Source organism: Colobus angolensis, unplaced genomic scaffold, assembly GCF_000951035.1.
Source record: "Colobus angolensis palliatus isolate OR3802 unplaced genomic scaffold, Cang.pa_1.0 Scaffold120, whole genome shotgun sequence".
Taxonomy (NCBI): domain Eukaryota; kingdom Metazoa; phylum Chordata; class Mammalia; order Primates; family Cercopithecidae; genus Colobus; species Colobus angolensis.
In genome coordinates, this window is record NW_012113142.1 from 1,610,737 (window position 1) to 1,628,861 (window position 18,125).

The 18,125-nt window shown below is 46.9% G+C and overlaps 1 protein-coding gene across 1 annotated transcript in view; it reads left to right on the forward strand.

Moving 5' to 3' along the window:
- YWHAG (tyrosine 3-monooxygenase/tryptophan 5-monooxygenase activation protein, gamma) overlaps positions 1–9,658 on the forward strand; it is a 32,462-nt gene extending 22,804 nt beyond the window's left edge. The window contains exon 2 of the mRNA XM_011930133.1: positions 6,188–9,658. Within this exon, the coding sequence (XP_011785523.1) occupies positions 6,188–6,844 (657 nt within the window). The 3' untranslated portion in view covers positions 6,845–9,658. The remainder of the gene's footprint in view (positions 1–6,187) is intronic.
- Positions 9,659–18,125: the final 8,467 nt, after the last annotated feature.

Genomic DNA, 18,125 nt, shown 5'->3' on the forward strand with positions numbered 1-18,125 from the left:
ACTTAGGAGGCCAAGGCGGGTGGATCACCTGAGGTCAGGAGTTCGAGACCAGCCTGGCCAACGTGGTGAAACCCTGTCTCTACTAAAAATACAAAGATTTAGCTGGGCGTGGTGGTGGGTGCCTGTAATCCCAGCTACTTGGGAGACTGAGGCACGAGAATCACTTGAACCCGGGAGCAGAGGGTGCATTGAGCCGAGATCGCGCCATCACGGTCCAGCCTGGGTGACAGAGCGAAACTCTGTCTTGGGGGGAAAAAAACAGACTTTCTTAGAGCAGTTTTGGGTTCACAGCAAAATTGAGTGGAGTTCCCATATACCCCCTGCCCCCACACAAGCACAGCCTTTCTCCCTCAGCAGCCCCCACCAGAGGGGTACACTTAAACTAATTAATGAATGTATCATCATTATCACCTAAGGTCCACAGTTTACAGTAAAGCTCACTCTTGGTGTTCTACATTCTGTGGATTTGGATAAGTAAGTGTATAGAGGCGTATAGCCACCGTTTGAGTATCACACAGTGTAGTTTCATTGCTTTGAAAGTCCTGTGTGCTCTGCCTGTTCATCTCTCCTGGGTTAGTTTTTGGATGTGAACTTCAGTTCTTTGTAGAGATTTTCAGTGTTATTAAATCAATGTGTTGGGTGAGGTGGTGCATGCCTGTAGTTCCAGTTTGAGGCAGGAGGATTGATTGCTTGAGCCCCCAGGAGGTATTTAAGAAGATTAAAAATGCAGAATTGTATTCATAACTTTTTGGGGGCGGGGGACAGATCGCTCTGTTGCCCAGGCTGGAGTGAAGTGACTCCATCTTGGCTCACTGTAACCTCCACCTCTCAGGTTCAAGTGATTCCCCTGCCTCAGCCTCCCAAGTAGCTGGGATTACAGGCATGCACACCACACCTGGTTCATTTTTGTATTTTTAGTAGAGACGGGGTTTCGCCATGTTGGCCAGGCTGGTCTCAAGCTACTGACCTCAAGTGATCCACCCACCTCGGCCTCCCAAAGTGCTGGGATTACAGAGGTGAGCGGCTGTGCATGGTCCCTACCATTACAATGTAAGGTTCTTGTTAGATAAGGAAATTGTGAATGACCTGGTGCTCCATGACTTAAGGTCAGAAAGTCATCTCAGCAGCTTTCCAAGAATTTCAAGAGTTGCTAATCTTAGGTAGAAAAGGTTTCTCTCCTCATCAACTCATAGGGGAAAATAGTTGACACTAATTAATATCTGATTCCTTAGCAGCTGGGATTTGGGGAGTTCTACTTTTTAAACTGTTGGTGAAAATAACATAGATTTTTCTAATCATTTTACCTACAGCTATCTTTAACATCTTTTAAGTCACCAAAAGAAATTTGAACTTGAGCTTGTAGTAGTAGAGAAGGCAGAAATTTTAATTTTGTTTTTAAGCAGAACATACAACTCTAGGGAATAAAAACTGAAACCTACATTTTCTAACAGCCATGACAGTAAATTTTGAGGACCATGTTTACAAGTGTCCCATTCGTAGAAACAGTTTATTAACCAGGGCATGGTGGGAGGCTGAGGTGGGAGGATCGCCTGAGTCCAAGAAGTTGAGGCTGCAATGAGCTGTGATCACACCATTTGTCTCCAGCCTCGGCAGCAGAGTGAGACCCTATTTCTTTCTTTTTTTATTTTTTTTAAATTTTTTATTTTTTAAAGAAGAACAAAGTTAGGCCGGATGGCTCACGTTTATAATCCCAGAACTTTGGGAGGCCGAGGCTGGAGGATCACTTGTGCTCAGGAGTTCGAGACCAGCCTGGACAACATATGGTGACCCTGGCCCCTGCAAAAAAAAATAAAAAATGAGCTGGCGTGGTGGTAGATACCTGTAGTCCCAGCTTCTCTGGAGGCTGAGGGACAGGAGTTTGTGGCATGGCTGCAGTGAGCCATGATTGCACCACTATACTCCAGCCAGGGCAGCAGAGTGAGACCTTGTCTCTGTTTCAACAACAACAACAAATTTAATGACTGTTTTGAAAAATGTTACCTCCCTTCCCAAATGTTACGGATCCTGTATCGTCCCACATTGAATAGTTATTCTGTCATTCTGTATTGATTAAATCTTTTTAGACACTATTAAAATAACTTCTGTTATTTTAAGAGGTTATCTTTTGACCTTTAAAGCTAGTATGGTGGGGATCTCTTATTTTAATTTAAAAATAACAGATTAATTCTCATGCAAGTAATTTTGATCTAAAGGATAAAGGATTTTTTAAAATTCTGGTTTAAGGTGTTCAGAACAGCCTTTCTTTAGACTTTTTAGAGCTGAAGGGTTTCCCCTCTAACTTAGTTTTTCACTGGCAGAGAACATCTGGGTGTGTTCCAAATGTGGTCGAGCTACTGCATCCAAAGGTGATACTGGCATTTCGTAATCTTCTTGTTCCAATTTGTCTGGGGACAGCTAGACAGACTTTACATAAGTACAGATTGCCACTCTGGGCTCTGCAGGGAGACTTCATTTGCGGCAGGAGGAGCCCCCCCAGGACTGGTGAGGTAATTTGAGCTTTAAATAGCTCCTGGCCCTTGAAATAAGGACAGCATGATTTAGGGGAAAGGCCAGAACTTGATCTCTGTGGCCTTCGGCACGCTGGCCTCCCCTTGCACTGGAGGCAGTCATGAGTCCTGCGCTGCGGGACGGTTTGTCTTCAGCGTCCGCACACTCAGGAAAGTATGCCAGAGACCGGTGGCAGCAGCACCCGAGGGCTCAGCTCCTTCCAAAGCCAAGTCTGGGCAGTTTTTTTTTCAGGCTATATAGAACTAGGGTTTATGGAAAGGAAGGGATGTGAGGCAGCTAAGGCAGTTTCCGCTTAAAATAGAGAAGAGGATGAAACGGAGAAGAGACACTCGATAACAGGAAGATGAGCTGGGAGATCGTTAAGAAATGTAGACATCTCCTGTAGTGAGAACTAAAAGGAAAATTATTCAGGGTATTCTTAAAAGTAGTTCCTCACATTTCTGTAGCATGTTACTTTTTCAAGAAGAGTTTGCTGGGCACAATGGCTGTCACCCGTAATCCCAGCACTCTGAGCAGCCAAGGTGGGAGGATCACTTGAACTAAGGGTTTTGAGACCAGCCTGGACAACATAGTGAGACCTTGTCTCTACTAAAAATTTTAAAATGGCTGGATGCAGTGGCTCACACCTGTAATCCTAACACTTTGGGGGGCTAAGGTGGGTGGATCACTTGAGGCCAGGAGTTTAAGAGCAACCTGGCCAACAAGCAGGACCTTGTCTCTACAGAAAAACACAAAAATTAGGCATGGTGGCACACGCCTGTAATCCCAGCTACTCGAGAGGCTGAGGCAGAAGAATCCCTTGAACTCCAGGAGAGGTTGCAGTGAGCCGAGATCGTGCCATTGCACTCCAGCCTGGGTGACAGAGTGAGACCAGGTCTTTTTGAAACTCTGTCTCCAAAAAAAAAAAAAATCAGCCATGCATGGTGGCGCACACCTGTAGTCCCAGCTACTCTGGAGATTGAGGTGGGAGGGTTGCTTGAGCCCAGTAGTTTGAGGCTGCAGTGAGCTGTGATCATGCCTCTGCACTTCAGCCTGGGAAACAGAGTAAGACCATGTCTCGAAAAGAAAAAGAAAAAAGAAGGACTTTCTTATTTATCTGATATACCTGTATATTACCTTATGAAAGAAGACAGAAACCCCCATTTTGCAGATAAGAAAACCAAAGCCCAGAGAAATGAAGCAGCTTGTCCCCATGATTGCTTAGCAAATGATGCAAGTGGGAAAAGCCCAATCTTCCAGTTATTTGTGGACACATCAGAATTCAGCATGAGTGACAGCGGTCTGCTGGATGACAGATAGTCAGTGCAGAATGAGACACGAGGTACCTATGTTTATTCATGCAGGAGTGTTTGCAGAAGGCCAGGGCACAGGAGGTGGTGGAGCAAAGCATCTCTTTCCTGGTTCCTTCTGTTCTGAACTCAAGTAGTGCCAACCCCCTATGCTTCCCCTCTTTTGAGTCTGATTCACCGAGGGCACGGCTGGCAGGAGTAATGTTGTTCTCCAGCATTAAACAGAGCATCAGTAATGTCCAGGAAAAGGTTGACTTCAAAACACTACCGATCAGGCCGGGCGCGGTGGCTCAAGCCTGTAATCCCAGCACTTTGGGAGGCCGAGACGGGCGGATCACGAGGTCAGGAGATCGAGACCATCCTGGCTAACACGGTGAAACCCCGTCTCTACTAAAAAATACAAAAAACTAGCTGGGCGAGGTGGCGGGCGCCTGTAGTCCCAGCTACTCGGGAGGCTGAGGCAGGAGAATGGCGTAAACCCGGAGGCGGAGCTTGCAATGAGCTGAGATCCGGCCACTGCGCTCCAGCCCAGGCGACAGAGCGAGACTCCGTCTCAAAAAAAAAAAAAACAAACAAACACTACCGATCAGTTGGAGAATATTTGAGCATACAGCACTGGCTAATGAGTTCATTCAGAAGATGAACTGCCTGCCATAAACTAGTAAGATGATTTGGTTTATGTTTTGATTTAATTATCTCTGAGTAGATGCTGCTTGGAGTAGTGATTGTAACCGGTTTTGCCAAGCATACCCCCCGTTTTTAATTTTTAAAAAAAGTTTTTTGAGATGGGGCCTTGTTATGTTGGCCAGGCTGGTCTTGAACTCCTGGCCTCAAGCAGTCCTCCCCACCTGGTGTCTCAAAGCACTGGGATTACAGGGATGTGCCAATATACTGAACATAATGATTCAAACATAGAAAGAAGTCTGGTAGTTCAGTTCCTCCGTGCCCCAGGAGTTTAGTACAGGGATGTCCAGTCTTTTGGTTTCCCTGGGCCACATTCCCTTGGGCCACACATAAAATACACTAACACTAATGAGAGTTGATGAGCTTAAAAAAAAAAAAATTGCAAAAAGAAAATCAATGTTTTAAGAAAGTTTACAAATTTGTGTTGGGCTGCACTCAAAGCCATCCTGGGCTGCATACAGCCCGTGGGCCGCAGGTTGGATAAGCTTGGTTTAGTAGATCTTTTTGGATTCTAGCTCCCTACTTGTCATCTCTGTATGTCATATAATGTTATGCAGATGTGTGGTTGATCTACACAGGGGACAGGGAGTAACCACTTTTCTTCTCTCCTCTCTTCACCCCATCCCCAGCCAGTTGGCATATGCCGGTAGTCCCAGCTCCTGGGTAGGCAGAGGTGGGAGAATCATCTGAGCCTGGGGAGGTTGAGGCTGCAGTGAGCTGTGATCCCGTCGCTGCACTCCAGGCTGGGCGATAGAATGAGACCCTGTCTCAAATACAATAATAATAGTAATAATAATAATGTATTTCATATGATGGACAAATAATGTAATAGTGTATGACTCTGATACTGTAGAAACCAGGTAAATAAATTTAGTATTATTGGCTGAATTTTTTAATTATAAGTAGTTATTTGTAGTCATAAAAATATACAACATTGGTTGGAGATGCCACTTTAGTTTTCTGAAGGTGATTAATCTTGGGGGTGATGAGGGCGGGAGCCTTGAGAAATGGCCATCTTGGGAGAAGCATTGATTCCTGTTACCCAGCTCAGCTCAGAGGTGCTGTGCTTGCCTCATTCTTTTGTATTGCTGGTTGTAAAGTTGTATTCAGTCAGACACTCCCACTGCCACAAATACATGTTCCCTGGGTTGCTAAAGTATCACAGCAATCAGACTCAATCCCAGGCCCCTTATTTGGACTCACTGAGGTTTAGAATTCACGTGCGTATGATCAGAAAGGCCTCCATGTTTCTCAGAAGTCAGCTTGAAGTTGACTCAGTATTTTCTCATCCAGAAGGGATGGGACTGAAGTTTACTAGACAGGGCAGGATTAGGAGGAATTTGTCAGTCTGTTTTCCTAAAAAACCGCGGAGTTAGACCATCTGTACTCACAGTCTCTCATCTAAGGCCTAGACTTGACAATGTTTTGTAGAACACACGTGATAAGCCTGCGTCCTTTTCTGGGGAGGAAGCCGGGGTTCAGACACCATTGATCCGTTGATCCAGCCGCACTTTTCCCTGCCTTGTGTGTGCTCCACCTGCAGCCCCCTTCCCCCAGCCCACGCAACGGAATTTCCTTCTGTTCATCATGTTACTCAACAAAGCTCTGTTCTAGTGTCTCAAAGATATAGTTAACCTAGTGGACACCTTCTGTACCCTGACAACTCTGTTCTTTCCTCCTGACAGGTGACAGAGCTGAATGAGCCACTGTCGAATGAGGAACGAAACCTTCTCTCTGTGGCCTACAAGAACGTTGTGGGGGCACGCCGCTCTTCCTGGAGGGTCATCAGTAGCATTGAGCAGAAGACATCTGCGGACGGCAACGAGAAGAAGATAGAGATGGTCCGTGCATACCGGGAGAAGATAGAGAAGGAGTTGGAGGCGGTGTGCCAGGATGTGCTGAGCCTGCTGGATAACTACCTGATCAAGAATTGCAGCGAGACCCAGTACGAGAGCAAAGTGTTCTACTTGAAGATGAAAGGGGACTACTACCGCTACCTGGCCGAAGTGGCCACTGGAGAGAAAAGGGCGACGGTGGTGGAATCCTCTGAGAAGGCCTACAGCGAAGCCCACGAGATCAGCAAAGAGCACATGCAACCCACCCACCCCATCCGATTAGGCCTGGCTCTTAACTACTCCGTCTTCTACTATGAGATCCAGAACGCCCCGGAGCAAGCGTGCCACTTGGCCAAGACCGCGTTCGACGACGCCATCGCCGAGCTCGACACCCTCAACGAGGACTCCTACAAGGACTCCACGCTCATCATGCAGCTCCTCCGCGATAACCTCACGCTCTGGACGAGCGACCAGCAGGACGACGACGGCGGCGAAGGCAACAATTAAGGCCCCAGGGGGACTGGCAGCGCACGCGGATGCTACTACTGCAGTCTTTATTTTTTTCCCATGAGTTGGGGGTCGGGTGGGGGAGGGAAAGGGAGGGATGACCTTCCCAGGGAGAAACCCACGACCTGTCCTGTCTTTGATCGCCTCTTTGACATTTTTGCCAAAATACCACTAGTGGAAAGTCAGGCTAGCTGTGCTGGTATTGGAATAGCAGCCTCACACTGGCGTCTGGACTGTTCTGTAGATTCATGCAAGTGGAGCTGTCTGTCTCTAATTTAACTTATTGCTAGGTAATAGGGTTTTCAGATGAAAAGAAAACTTAAAGAGGAATGGCCCTCATTCAGTAAGTTCTGTGGTTCCAGTAAGGATTTTTATGTACATACGCTCTCGTGTCTCATTTTGGGTACTTTCTATCTCATCTGTCTTGGCTCTGCATGTTTTCCAGGGTGTAGCCTACAGACATGGAACAGTGTAAATCCCAGACTGACAGACTTAGAACCTGAGGTCTCATTCGTCCTTATGGTTTAGGCCTTGCCAGTTTTCCGAAGTCTCTGATTAGTTGACAGTATTAACACTAAATTGCAGTTTACAGTATTTCTACATTACAGCCATATGTAACACCAAGCCATCAATTGTGTACTTTTCTTTTGCTAGTTGTTTGGGCTTTAACATCCTTATTCAGCCTTATCCAGGTTGGTTTTGCTGTTGATTGGTCTCCTAGGCTAGATGAGGAGAATGAAAGTGACTTCAGGTTTTGGTTCATAGGTGCTCGGCAGGTGGCTGTGGGATTTTTTTTTTTTCGGTCCTTCTTTCCTCTTAACGTAAATTCACCACCAAAATTATTAATCCTCTTGAGAGAAACGTGAAACGCCACAAAAATAGAGAAAATTCAGGTCTGTATGTCATGGATCGTGTTGGTATTTTCAGAGAACATCCCGCTTCCGAAGCTGCCGCAGCTCCCTCAGGGATCACACTGCCGTCGCCCACTCTGCACTGGGGCGTTTCCCACTGCGCCTCGTGCGGGCGGACGCAGCTGGGTGGAGAAGCTATTGGGGTCGGAGAGGCGTTTGGAGAAGGTCTGTGGTGCAGTGTGTGAAAATTCAGGTGCTAGAAGCCTACTGGTAGAAAAACCCAAAAGGAAGAGCTCTATATCCTTAACCATTCTGTCCAATTTCGGGAGCCTTGTCAGTGTTGCGGTTTTTCCTCCCCGAAGACACTCGTTCCCCGAGTAATTGTTGTAGGAAGATAAAAAACTGTTACCCGATAACAAACACTGAACTCCTGTTTGACCAGAACTTTTTCCTCTCGAGATAGTTTTTCTTTTTAATGAAAAAAGCATAGAAATTGGAGATTGGCTTGTCTTGCGCAGCCAGTGCACATTTGGAATTGACGGAAACAACATTGCTATTTCCACCCATTTGTTTTCGGCAGCCTTAAGGCCCTCCATTCTCATTTCGGGTGAATCTGTCTATCTGTGAACGTGGCCCGCATGTGCATTCTTCTTCTTCTTTTTTTTTTTTTTAAGTCAGTGATAAGAGGAACTCCCGAGATGTGTGATGACACCACACTTGTTTTCTTTGTTTATTTTGTTTAGGCAAGAAAAGGTGTGAGTAATTGAGGAAAAACTGACAGATGCTTTTGCTAATACCAAAATTGAGCTTACAATTAGGAACTGAGTATGTGTAACAGGATACAGATGACAGTGAAGATAGAAGAACCATGATGACCACAGACTCAATGTGCTCTGTAACATTGCACAGTTTACCCAGCATGACTTTCCTTAGAAGGCCCCCTCCTCACGCTAGAGCAAAAGTCCCAGTTAACTGAAGCCTACCAGAAGAAGTAGTAGAAGAAGCTTTGCTGCTTTTGTGCCTCTTACAGGCGCCTAAAGTCATTGCCATGGGAGGAAAACGGAGGTGGGGGGGCGGGGTAGGTGGGGCTTTCCCTAATTTATCTTCATGTCCAGTGAGCAGTGTTGCGTTTTTCCTTGTAGCATTTGGAAATGATTTACTGGAATTACAAAACCTATTTTTCCTTTAAATTTCAGCTTTGGCTCTGGCTGCTTTTTAGAATAATGCAAGATAAAAATCACACCTGAGGGCTAAAAACGGAGAGGGAGTGGGAGACTTGATATTTAAGCAGCTTTGAATGGTTTTTCTTTTCTTTATTTTTAAAGAAATGCACTTGCCTATGATACTGTCTCTCCAGTGAAATGATTACTCCTCCATTACTCTATTGATACAATATTGTGCATGCTAGTGTTGTATTTCTATACAGTAGCTTGAAATTGATTAACTTATACTGTAGGTGTTATGTATTCCTATGACAAAAAAATTAAGTCTTCAAATTTTTTAAAGGTTTTTTTTTTCTTTTTTTTTTTTTTAATTTAATTTTTCCTTTTGGGGGTAAAGTTTGCTCTACCAAATAGTGATTGTAACAAATTGATCTGTTTTGGATGTTGCTATAGTGACATGCAGTTATATATTTTGTTTTTAAAAAGGGGGGGAGCAAAAGAAACACCAGTGTTAGCTTAATCTTAATGTCTGGTGTTTGTCATGGTGAAATTATAACTATTACAGTGTCGGAGAACAACCGAAATGTTCTCTGAATGAGCCTTTGTGCTTTTTGTCATGTTATGCGGTGAACTATTTTTAAGGTCTAATCAGTGATTATTTTTCCAGCTCCGTGTTTCTCTAGGGAATTATTTCACACACGGACCATCTTTAGCAGTTTCCTCAGTGATGGAATATCATGAATGTGAGTCATTATGTAGCTGTCGTACCTTGAGCAAATAAACTTACAGATCTGATGCCAGTGTTCCTTAGCTTCATTGTGTCAGTTCGGCTGTCCTTTGCTTTTGAAGGTTGGATCCGATCGATGTTGGTGTTCTCTTCCCTCCCCAGCCCAACGAATGAAGTTGGGTTGGCGGGAAAAAGGGGAAAGACAGTATATACTGGAAAGCGCCTCCAACTAGGAATCAGATTTGGGTTTGGGGACTTAAAAAACCATGTGGTTTACGCCTGTAATCTCAGCACTGTGGGACGCTGAGGCAGGGCGGATCACCGGAGGTCAGGAGTTCGAGGCCAGTCTGGCCAACATGGTGAAACGCTGTCTCTACTAAAAATACACAGATTAGCTGGGCGTGGTGGTTAGTGCCTGTAATCCCAGCTACTTGGGAGGCTGAAGCAGGAGAATCGCTTGAGCCCAAGAAGTGGAAGTTGCAGTGAGCCAAGATTGCACCACTGTCTTCCAGCCTAGCAACAGAGCGAGACTCTGTCTCAAAAAAAAAAAAAAAAAATCACACCTTTTAGGGTGGGAGCAGTGGCTCACACCTGTAATCCAGCACTTTGGGAGGCCGAGGGGGGAGGATCACTTGAGGCCAGGAGTTTGAGACCAGCCTGGACAACATATTGATATCCTATCTCTGTTAACAAAACAAAACAAAACCAATCCATTGCACCTTTTGGGCCTCCATTTTTCTCACATTAAATGAGCCTATTCAACTGGATCTCTGAGGGCCTTTCTGGGGTACCACTGGGGAGAAATACAGACCTGAGTTTGATGGCACCCCCCAACCCTGCCTTTTTTTAAAAAAACAAAACAAAAAACAGACGGGGTCTGGCCATATTGCCTAGGTTGGGCTCGAACTCCTGGTCTCAGGTGATCCTCCCAGAATTATGGCCCCTTTTGATCCCTGGGCAAATTATTCAGACTTCTTAGCCTGGGTGGGTGTGGGTGTGGTTGTAGGTTTAAATAACTGGATCATAGCTTTTAATTATTTTTGGGGGGTGTGACAGAATCTTACTGTCATCCAGGCTAGAGTGCAGTGGCACAATCTCAGCTCACTCCACCAGGTTCAAGCTCCAGGTTCAAGCTATCCTTGTGTTTCAGCCCTCTGAGTAGCTGGGATTACAGGACCCCGCCACCATGCCCGGCTAATTTTTGTATTTTTAGTAGAGACCGGGTTTCGCCGTGTTTGCCAGGCTGGTCTCAAACTCCTGACCTCAAGTGATCCGCCTGCCTTGGCCTCCCAAAGTACTGAGATTAAAGGTGTGAGCCACTGCACCCGGCCAAGCTTCTTAATTTTCTGAGAGACATCAATTCACATTTCAGGAATGATAACACACTGTGAATAGGCTTTTGGCATATACTCAATGAATTCACTTGTGTTGGCTCATTTGTCACCCAGAACTACCCTGGGTGCCACTGCAAGTGTATGGCTGTGAAATTAGGAGTGACAGCTATACCTGAGGTCCCGTGGGTAACTCACTGATAACCCACATCTGCCTGCCGGAGTTTGGTCTGCTCACACCAGCCTGCTTTCACACCGCTAGGAGACCATAAGAAACTAGGCCGAGCGGCAGCAACCAACTCTTCAGCACACATTAACCAAGCACTTTTATTTTACTTATTTTATTTTTATTTTTTATTTATTTATTTTGAGATGGAGTTGTACTCTTGTTGCCCAGGCTGGAGTGCAATGGCGCAGTCTTGACTCACCGCAGCCTCCACTCCCGGGTTCAAGCAATTCTGCCTCAGCCTCCCAAGTAGCTGGGATTACAGGCATGTGCCACCACGCCCGGCTAATTTTGTATTTTTAGGAGAGACGGGGTTTCTCCATGTTGGTCAGGCTGGTCTTGAACTTTTGACCTCAGGTGATCTGCCCACCTCGGCCTCCCAAAGTGCTGGGATTACAGGCATAATCCATGGCACATGGCTGACCAAGCACTTTTAATGTGGCAGTTACTGAGAGCAAAACGAAACGAAATTTTTGACAAACTTTTGGCACAGATATGGACAAGATCAGAACAGTCAACCTTGCTCTAATGGTCACTGAAGAAGGAAGATAGATCCCCCTGAAAATTGCCACTATTTCATCCTTGTTCCTTTGGCATCATGTCCCATTTCAGGTGCAAGAGTAGCTTTGTTTTACCGTTTTGCAGATCTCTTGGGAGCTAAGACATGTCCTCTGCTTAGGTGTCCAGTCTGTTGTGATAAGTGTTTTCTTAAGACAGGGTCTGGCTGGGTCTCGCTCTGTCTCACAGGCTAGAGGGCAGCAGTTCTATCATAGCTCACTGCAGCCTCAAACTCTTGGGCTCACGTGATCCTGCCTCAGCCTCCCGAGTAGCTGGCAGCGTTACTATACTGGGCCATGTATTTTTGAGATGGAGTCTCGCTCTGTTGCCCAGGCTGGAGTCCAGTGGCGTGATCTCGGCTCACTGCAACCTCCACCTCCCAGGTTCAAGTGATTCTCCTGGCTCAGCCTCCTGAATAGCTGGGATTACAGGCGCATGCCGCTATGCCCGGCTAATTTTTTTGTATTTTAGTAGAGACGGGGTTTCACCCTGTTAGCCAGGATGGTCTCGAACTCCTGAACTCGGGCAGTCCACCTGCCTCGGCCTCCCAAAGTGCTGGGATTACAGGGGTGAGCCACCGTGTCCAGCTGGGCATTTTATTTTTTAGAAACAGGATCTTACTATGTTGTCCAGGCTGATCTCAAACTCCTGGCCTCCAGTGATCTGCCTCAGCCTCCCAGAGCACTAGGAGTACAGATATGACAGATACGAGCCACTGCACCTGGCCTGTTGTGATACGTTGTTTCACTTGAAGTATTTGAAAAAAATACAGTATCATGCAAATGAGTGGTTGGAAAGGGGTGAACCTAAATAGTTGAAGTTGAATGGCAGAAGCAGAGTAAGGTTAAGAAAATTCTCATTAGGTGGGTGCGGTGGCTCACGCCTGTGAACTTTGGGAGGCTGAGGTGGGCGGACTGCTTGAGCCCAGGAGTTCAAGACCAGCCTGGGCAACATAGTACATAGTGAGACCCCTGTCTTTACAAAAATTAAGTGGGCATGGTGGTGTGCACCTGTAGTTTCAGCTACTCAGGAGGCTGAGGTGGAAGGATTGCTTGAGCCCAGGAGGTTGAGGCTGTAGTGAGCTGTGATCACGCCACTGAATTCCAGCCTTGTAGATGGAGCAAGACCTGCTCTCAGATACAAAAAACAAAAAAGACCTCATACTACATGAATTAAATCAGTCTGTAGATCAGGCACCAGTGGTAAAGATCTTTTTTGCCTCTTTTTCAGTGCATTCTAGAATTTTAAAAATAACTGATACTAGGCCGAGCGTGGTGGTTCATACCTGTAATCCCAGCATTTTGGGAGGCCGAGGCAGGCGGATCACCTGAGGCCAGTAGTTCGAGACCAGCCTGGCTAACATGGTGAAACCCTGTCTCTACTAAAAATTCAAAACTTAGCCGGGCATGGTGGCACGCGTCTTTTATCCCAGCTACTTGGGAGGCTGAGGCAGGAGAATCACTTGAACCCGGAGATAGATTGTAGTGAACCGAGATCCTGCCACTGCACTCCAGCCCTGGGCAACACAGCAAGACTCCATCTCAAAAACAAACAAAAACTGATACTTTGTCTGAAAGGTGATTAAAAATAACAGTGTGAAACATCAGAGGTCTCCATTCCAAGAACTTCAGGTCAGGGGTAGAGTGGAGAGGCCATACATGAGGTAATTCAGTGGGACCTTATAGTACAGCAAAGCAGGAAAGCAGTTTTCCTCCACTCTATTTATGTGTGTTGACCACATGCATTGGCCTCCGCTCTGGTCAGCTGAAACTGCATGTTGATTCACTGGGTGATTTGAGTGACTAAGAATGGCACCTCCCTCCTGGGTGCACAGTTCCCAAAGCCAGCTTGGAGAAACAACCTTCTGAGCGCCAGCTGGGTAATCCTGTTCTAGGAGCTGACAATAAGGGGTCACCAGCCTAATCAGAACATTAACATGTGGCATACCAGCTTGCTAATGAGCCCACTGGTCTGAATTTTCCAACTCTGATGTGGATAAATGCGGTTGAATCGGAATGGCCACAAACTCTACCTCTCATTAACCACGCAGAGCTGTGGTCAGTGAGGAGTTAGGGCGAGAGTGGCTGGATCACACTGGCAAGACAATGAGTCAAGACATCTCAGGTTATGTAAGGCACTCACGTGGCACTCTGTTATCCAGAGTATTGGAGAGGAAAGGCTGTAGGAATTACTTTGAGGAACACTATGACTCGAGCTTTTTTTTTTTTTTCTTTTTTCTTTTTTTTTTGGAGAGACAGAATCTCGCTCTTGCACAGGCTGGAGTGCAGTGGCCTGATCACAACTCACTGCAGCTTCTACCCCCTGTGCTCAAATGATCCTCCTATGTCAGCCTTCTGAGTCACTGGGACTATAGGTGTGCACCACTACCACACACACCTGGCTAATTTTTTAATTTTTTTGTAGAGTTGTAGTCTTGCTATGCTGCCCAGGCTGGTCTTGAACTCCTGGCCTCAAGCAATCCTCCCATCTCAGCCTCCCAAAGTGCTGGGGTTACAGACCTGGGCCACTGCACCCAGCTGGTTTTTATTTTTTGAACTGGCAGTGCACACACGTTACAAAATACAAAAGTGTGAGGCGGCCGTATGCAGTCCACGAAGCTTGACATGTTTACTCTCTGGCCAGTAGTTAGCAGACCCCTGGTTTATCAGAAACTCTCCCAGCATGCCCATTACCCAATCACCCATTCATTGCCATTCTTAGAGGTAACTACTGCCGTCCATTCTTCTAAAATGGTTGAGCTTGAAATAGGATTTTTGCTGCCTTTGAGCACTGATGTGACTCTGGCCTTGTGATTTTAAATATGGATAGTTGAAATGTGGTGGTCCCAAAACAGACATCTTGAATTAGAATATTTGATTCCATGTAAAGGGTAGGTAGGTGTGGTATTGGGGCGCTCGAATCCCAAACACAAAAATTGAAAAGAATGTTACAGTGATTGGCTACAGACCCACTCTTTGATATGGCAGGTACATTCCTCTGTGTGTTGTGAAACCTTGAAAGTAAGTCGCTGTTGGCATTTTACTCCCAACGTTCGTATTTCTCATTACAAAGAGGACATTCTCGACCAGGCACAGTGGCTCACACCTGTAATCCCAGCACTTTGGGAGGGAGGTGGGTGGATCACCTGAGGTCAGGAGTTCGAGACCAGCCTGGTCAATGTGGCGAAACCCTGTCTCTACTAAAAATACAAAAAAAATTAACTGGGTGTGGTGGCTCGTGCCTGTAGTCCCAGCTACCTGGGAGGCTGAGACATGAGAATCACTTAAACCCAGGAGGCAGAGGTTGCAGTGAGCTGATGTCGCACCACTGCACTCCAACCTGGGCGACAGACTGAGGCCCTGTCTCAAAAAAAAAAAAAAAAAGGACATTCTCTAATATAACCATCATACTGTTATCACCCAATTAATAATTCCCTAATATCAACCCATATGCAAATTTCTCTAAATTGTCCTCAGAATGCATTTGATAGCTTTTTCTAATCCCCCTCCCGCACCAGCTAGACTCCCATTAAAATTCATTAATTACATTTCAATATTAGGTTTCTTTGCCTTTTTTTTTTTTTTTTTTAAGATACACGGTGTCGGTTGCCCTGGTTGGAGTGCAGTCGACAGTCATAGCTCACTGCAGCCTCCAACTCATAGATGCAGGCAGTCCTCCCAACTCAGTCTCCGGAGTAGCTGGGACCACAGGCCTGCACCACCACTTCCGGCTAATTTTTTTCTTTTTTTTTTCAACATGGCCTTCCAATAAATCTATTTTTATTTTTTGTAAAGATGGGTATGCTGCCTAGGTTGTTTGAATTCCTGGCCTCAAGCGATCCTCTCACCTTGGCCTCCCGAACTGTTAGAATTAATGGGCATGATCCACTGCGCCTGGGCCTGATACTGGCTTCTTTGAGACCAGGCTACTTGCCAGTCTTAAGGTCCCACATTCTGGGTTTGTCCAGTTGTTTGTGCCTATGTCATTTAGCTTGTTTCCTGTCCTTGTTGGGGTACTTTTTTTTGTCTTGTGTAAGAACTTTGCTTTCTCCTCCATTTAACCTTCTCACTGGTTCACTTTGTGCTCTTAAGCAGCTACCAGCAGCAGAGCCTGTTACCTAAGTGGACAAGGCCAAAGCCACTGCTCTGAAAGGCCAGAGGGACTGGCCACTCACTACCCATGGGGACCATCTTGTTTTCTGACTAGAGTCTTCTGGGCTCAGGGATTTGCCTCCTCAATCCTCTCCTGCCTCCCCTGGATGGGAAAAGTACAGCATTAGGTGCTTTAATAAGCACTGGCTTTGACTTACATCCTCACTTGGCCCACTGGGTCCTCGTGGTCTGCAGCTGTTCTGCCCCTATGCCTGGGGAAGTGGGGAGACAGCACAGCCCACCTTATTCACTAGAGTTAACTCAGGAACCGGAAGCATGCCTGAGACACTTCCTTCATACTGGAACTACAATAGGGGAATCACAATCTTGGTGTTACATTAGTTCTTCCCACCGTGATGGGTAAATTACCCTACCACTCATTGGCTCTTAGGAGCTGACAAGATACATTAAAGTCTTTTTTTTTTTTTTTTTTTGAAACAGAGTCTCACACTGCCGCCCGGAGATGGAGTGCAGTGGTGCCATACTGGCTCACTGCAACCTCCGCCTCCCAGGTTCACGCGATTCTCCTGCCTCAGCCTCCCAAGTAGATTACAGGCACACACCACCACGCCTGGCTAATTTTTTTGTATTTTTAGTAGAGACGGGATTTCTCTATTTTGGCCAGGCTGGTCTTGAACTCCTGACCTTGTGATCTGCCTGCCTCGGCCTCCCGAAGAGCTGGGATTACCAGGCATAATGAGCCACCGCACCTGGCCACATGAAAGCCTCTTTTTACTCTCTTAACCTGAAGCCAGATTTTACAGATGAAGTTTCACTGGTTGTCAGTTTTTTTGTTGTTCTGAGATAGGATCTCACTCTGTTGACTCATGCAGTGAGTCATAGCTCACTGCAGCCTCCACTTCCTAGACTCAAAGCAATCCTGCCCCAGCATCCCAATTGGCTGGGCTGTCTGGCCTGGCTAATTAAAAAATTTTTTTTTGTAGAGACTGGGTCTTACTATACTATGTTGCCCAGGCTGGTCTTGAACGCCTGGGCTTAAGCGATCCTCCTGCCTGGGTCTCCCAAAGTGTTGGGATTACAGGTGTGAGCCACCACGCCCAGCTGGGTTGTCTATTCTTTAAAGCCAGATAGCAAACTTATTTTTTATTCCATTAGGTTTATCAAAGCAGACTGCCTTCCAAGAGACGGTATTTTTTGGTGTTATAGTTGACAAGGGGTTTTGCCTGCTAAGTTTGCTGAGTAAATCCTCGGACAAGGAATGTGGGTAGTGGGCAGACCGAGAGTGAAAAATATTCTCTTGCCCTAAATCAGGAGACTACATTAGAAGCAGACAAGATAGACTCAGGAAATAAAGGCTAAAAGGTATAAAGGACAGGGTAGCTTGTAGCTGACTGCAAGCATTTTGGGGTGAGTCTTTTTTTCATCTAATCTCCCTAAATACCGTCCAAATCTCCAAGGTCAAACAAATGCCACCTCCCGCTGCTGGGGCAGGGGCAAAATGAGTTATAATCATTGCTCCCCGTGGTATGTTAGCACTTCGATTTCTTTCGCGTAGTGGTGACAGCCAAAATGAAACTGAGTAAGTACAAAACACAGCAAAACAGGGCCCATCCCTCAGGGCCTCAACGACGCACCAGCCACAGCTGGTCTGGCGGCCCCTGCCCCATTCCTTGAGCTACAAAATGCCGCAGTGATGCTGGTTTGCAAGGCCCCGGAGCTAGGTGATGGGGATTCAGCATCCCTCCTGGCACAGGTCTGGGCCCTCTCCCTACCCCCACCTGGGGGCTCCTGCAGTAGGTCCCTTGCCGACACCTCCCGGCTCTGAAGCTGGCTTTCCCGGGGATCGCCTCTTCCAGACCCCGGACTGCAACAGCGCCCTCGAGCCCAGCCACCCAAGGCTCCAATCCACCTGGGAGCTCCATCCTCGGCCCTATCTCTGAGCACCTCCCCTCCCCAAACGCCCAGAACCCCTGCCAAGGAAGCCTTTTGCTGCCTGCCGTCTCCCCAAGGGGCCTGCTTTGCACTGGCGAGCCGTTCGGCCCTGGCCCCGGCACGCACTGGCTCGCCTCTGTCCCCCGGGTTCCTCGACGTAAGACCAGAGACGACCAGGCAGAGTCCAAGGAACGCGGACTACACGGAAGCCCGGATGTGGGCCGGGCGAGGCAACGGGTTTGTTTGTAGCCCCGCCCCGGGGGCGACCGCCTGCCCCTCAGGCATGGTAAGAGCCAATCACAGGCCAGCGTGTCCCCGCTCCGCCAATGGTCGGCCTGTTGCTAGGGCCTGGGTCTCTGCCCCGGAATCGGCCCGCTCAGC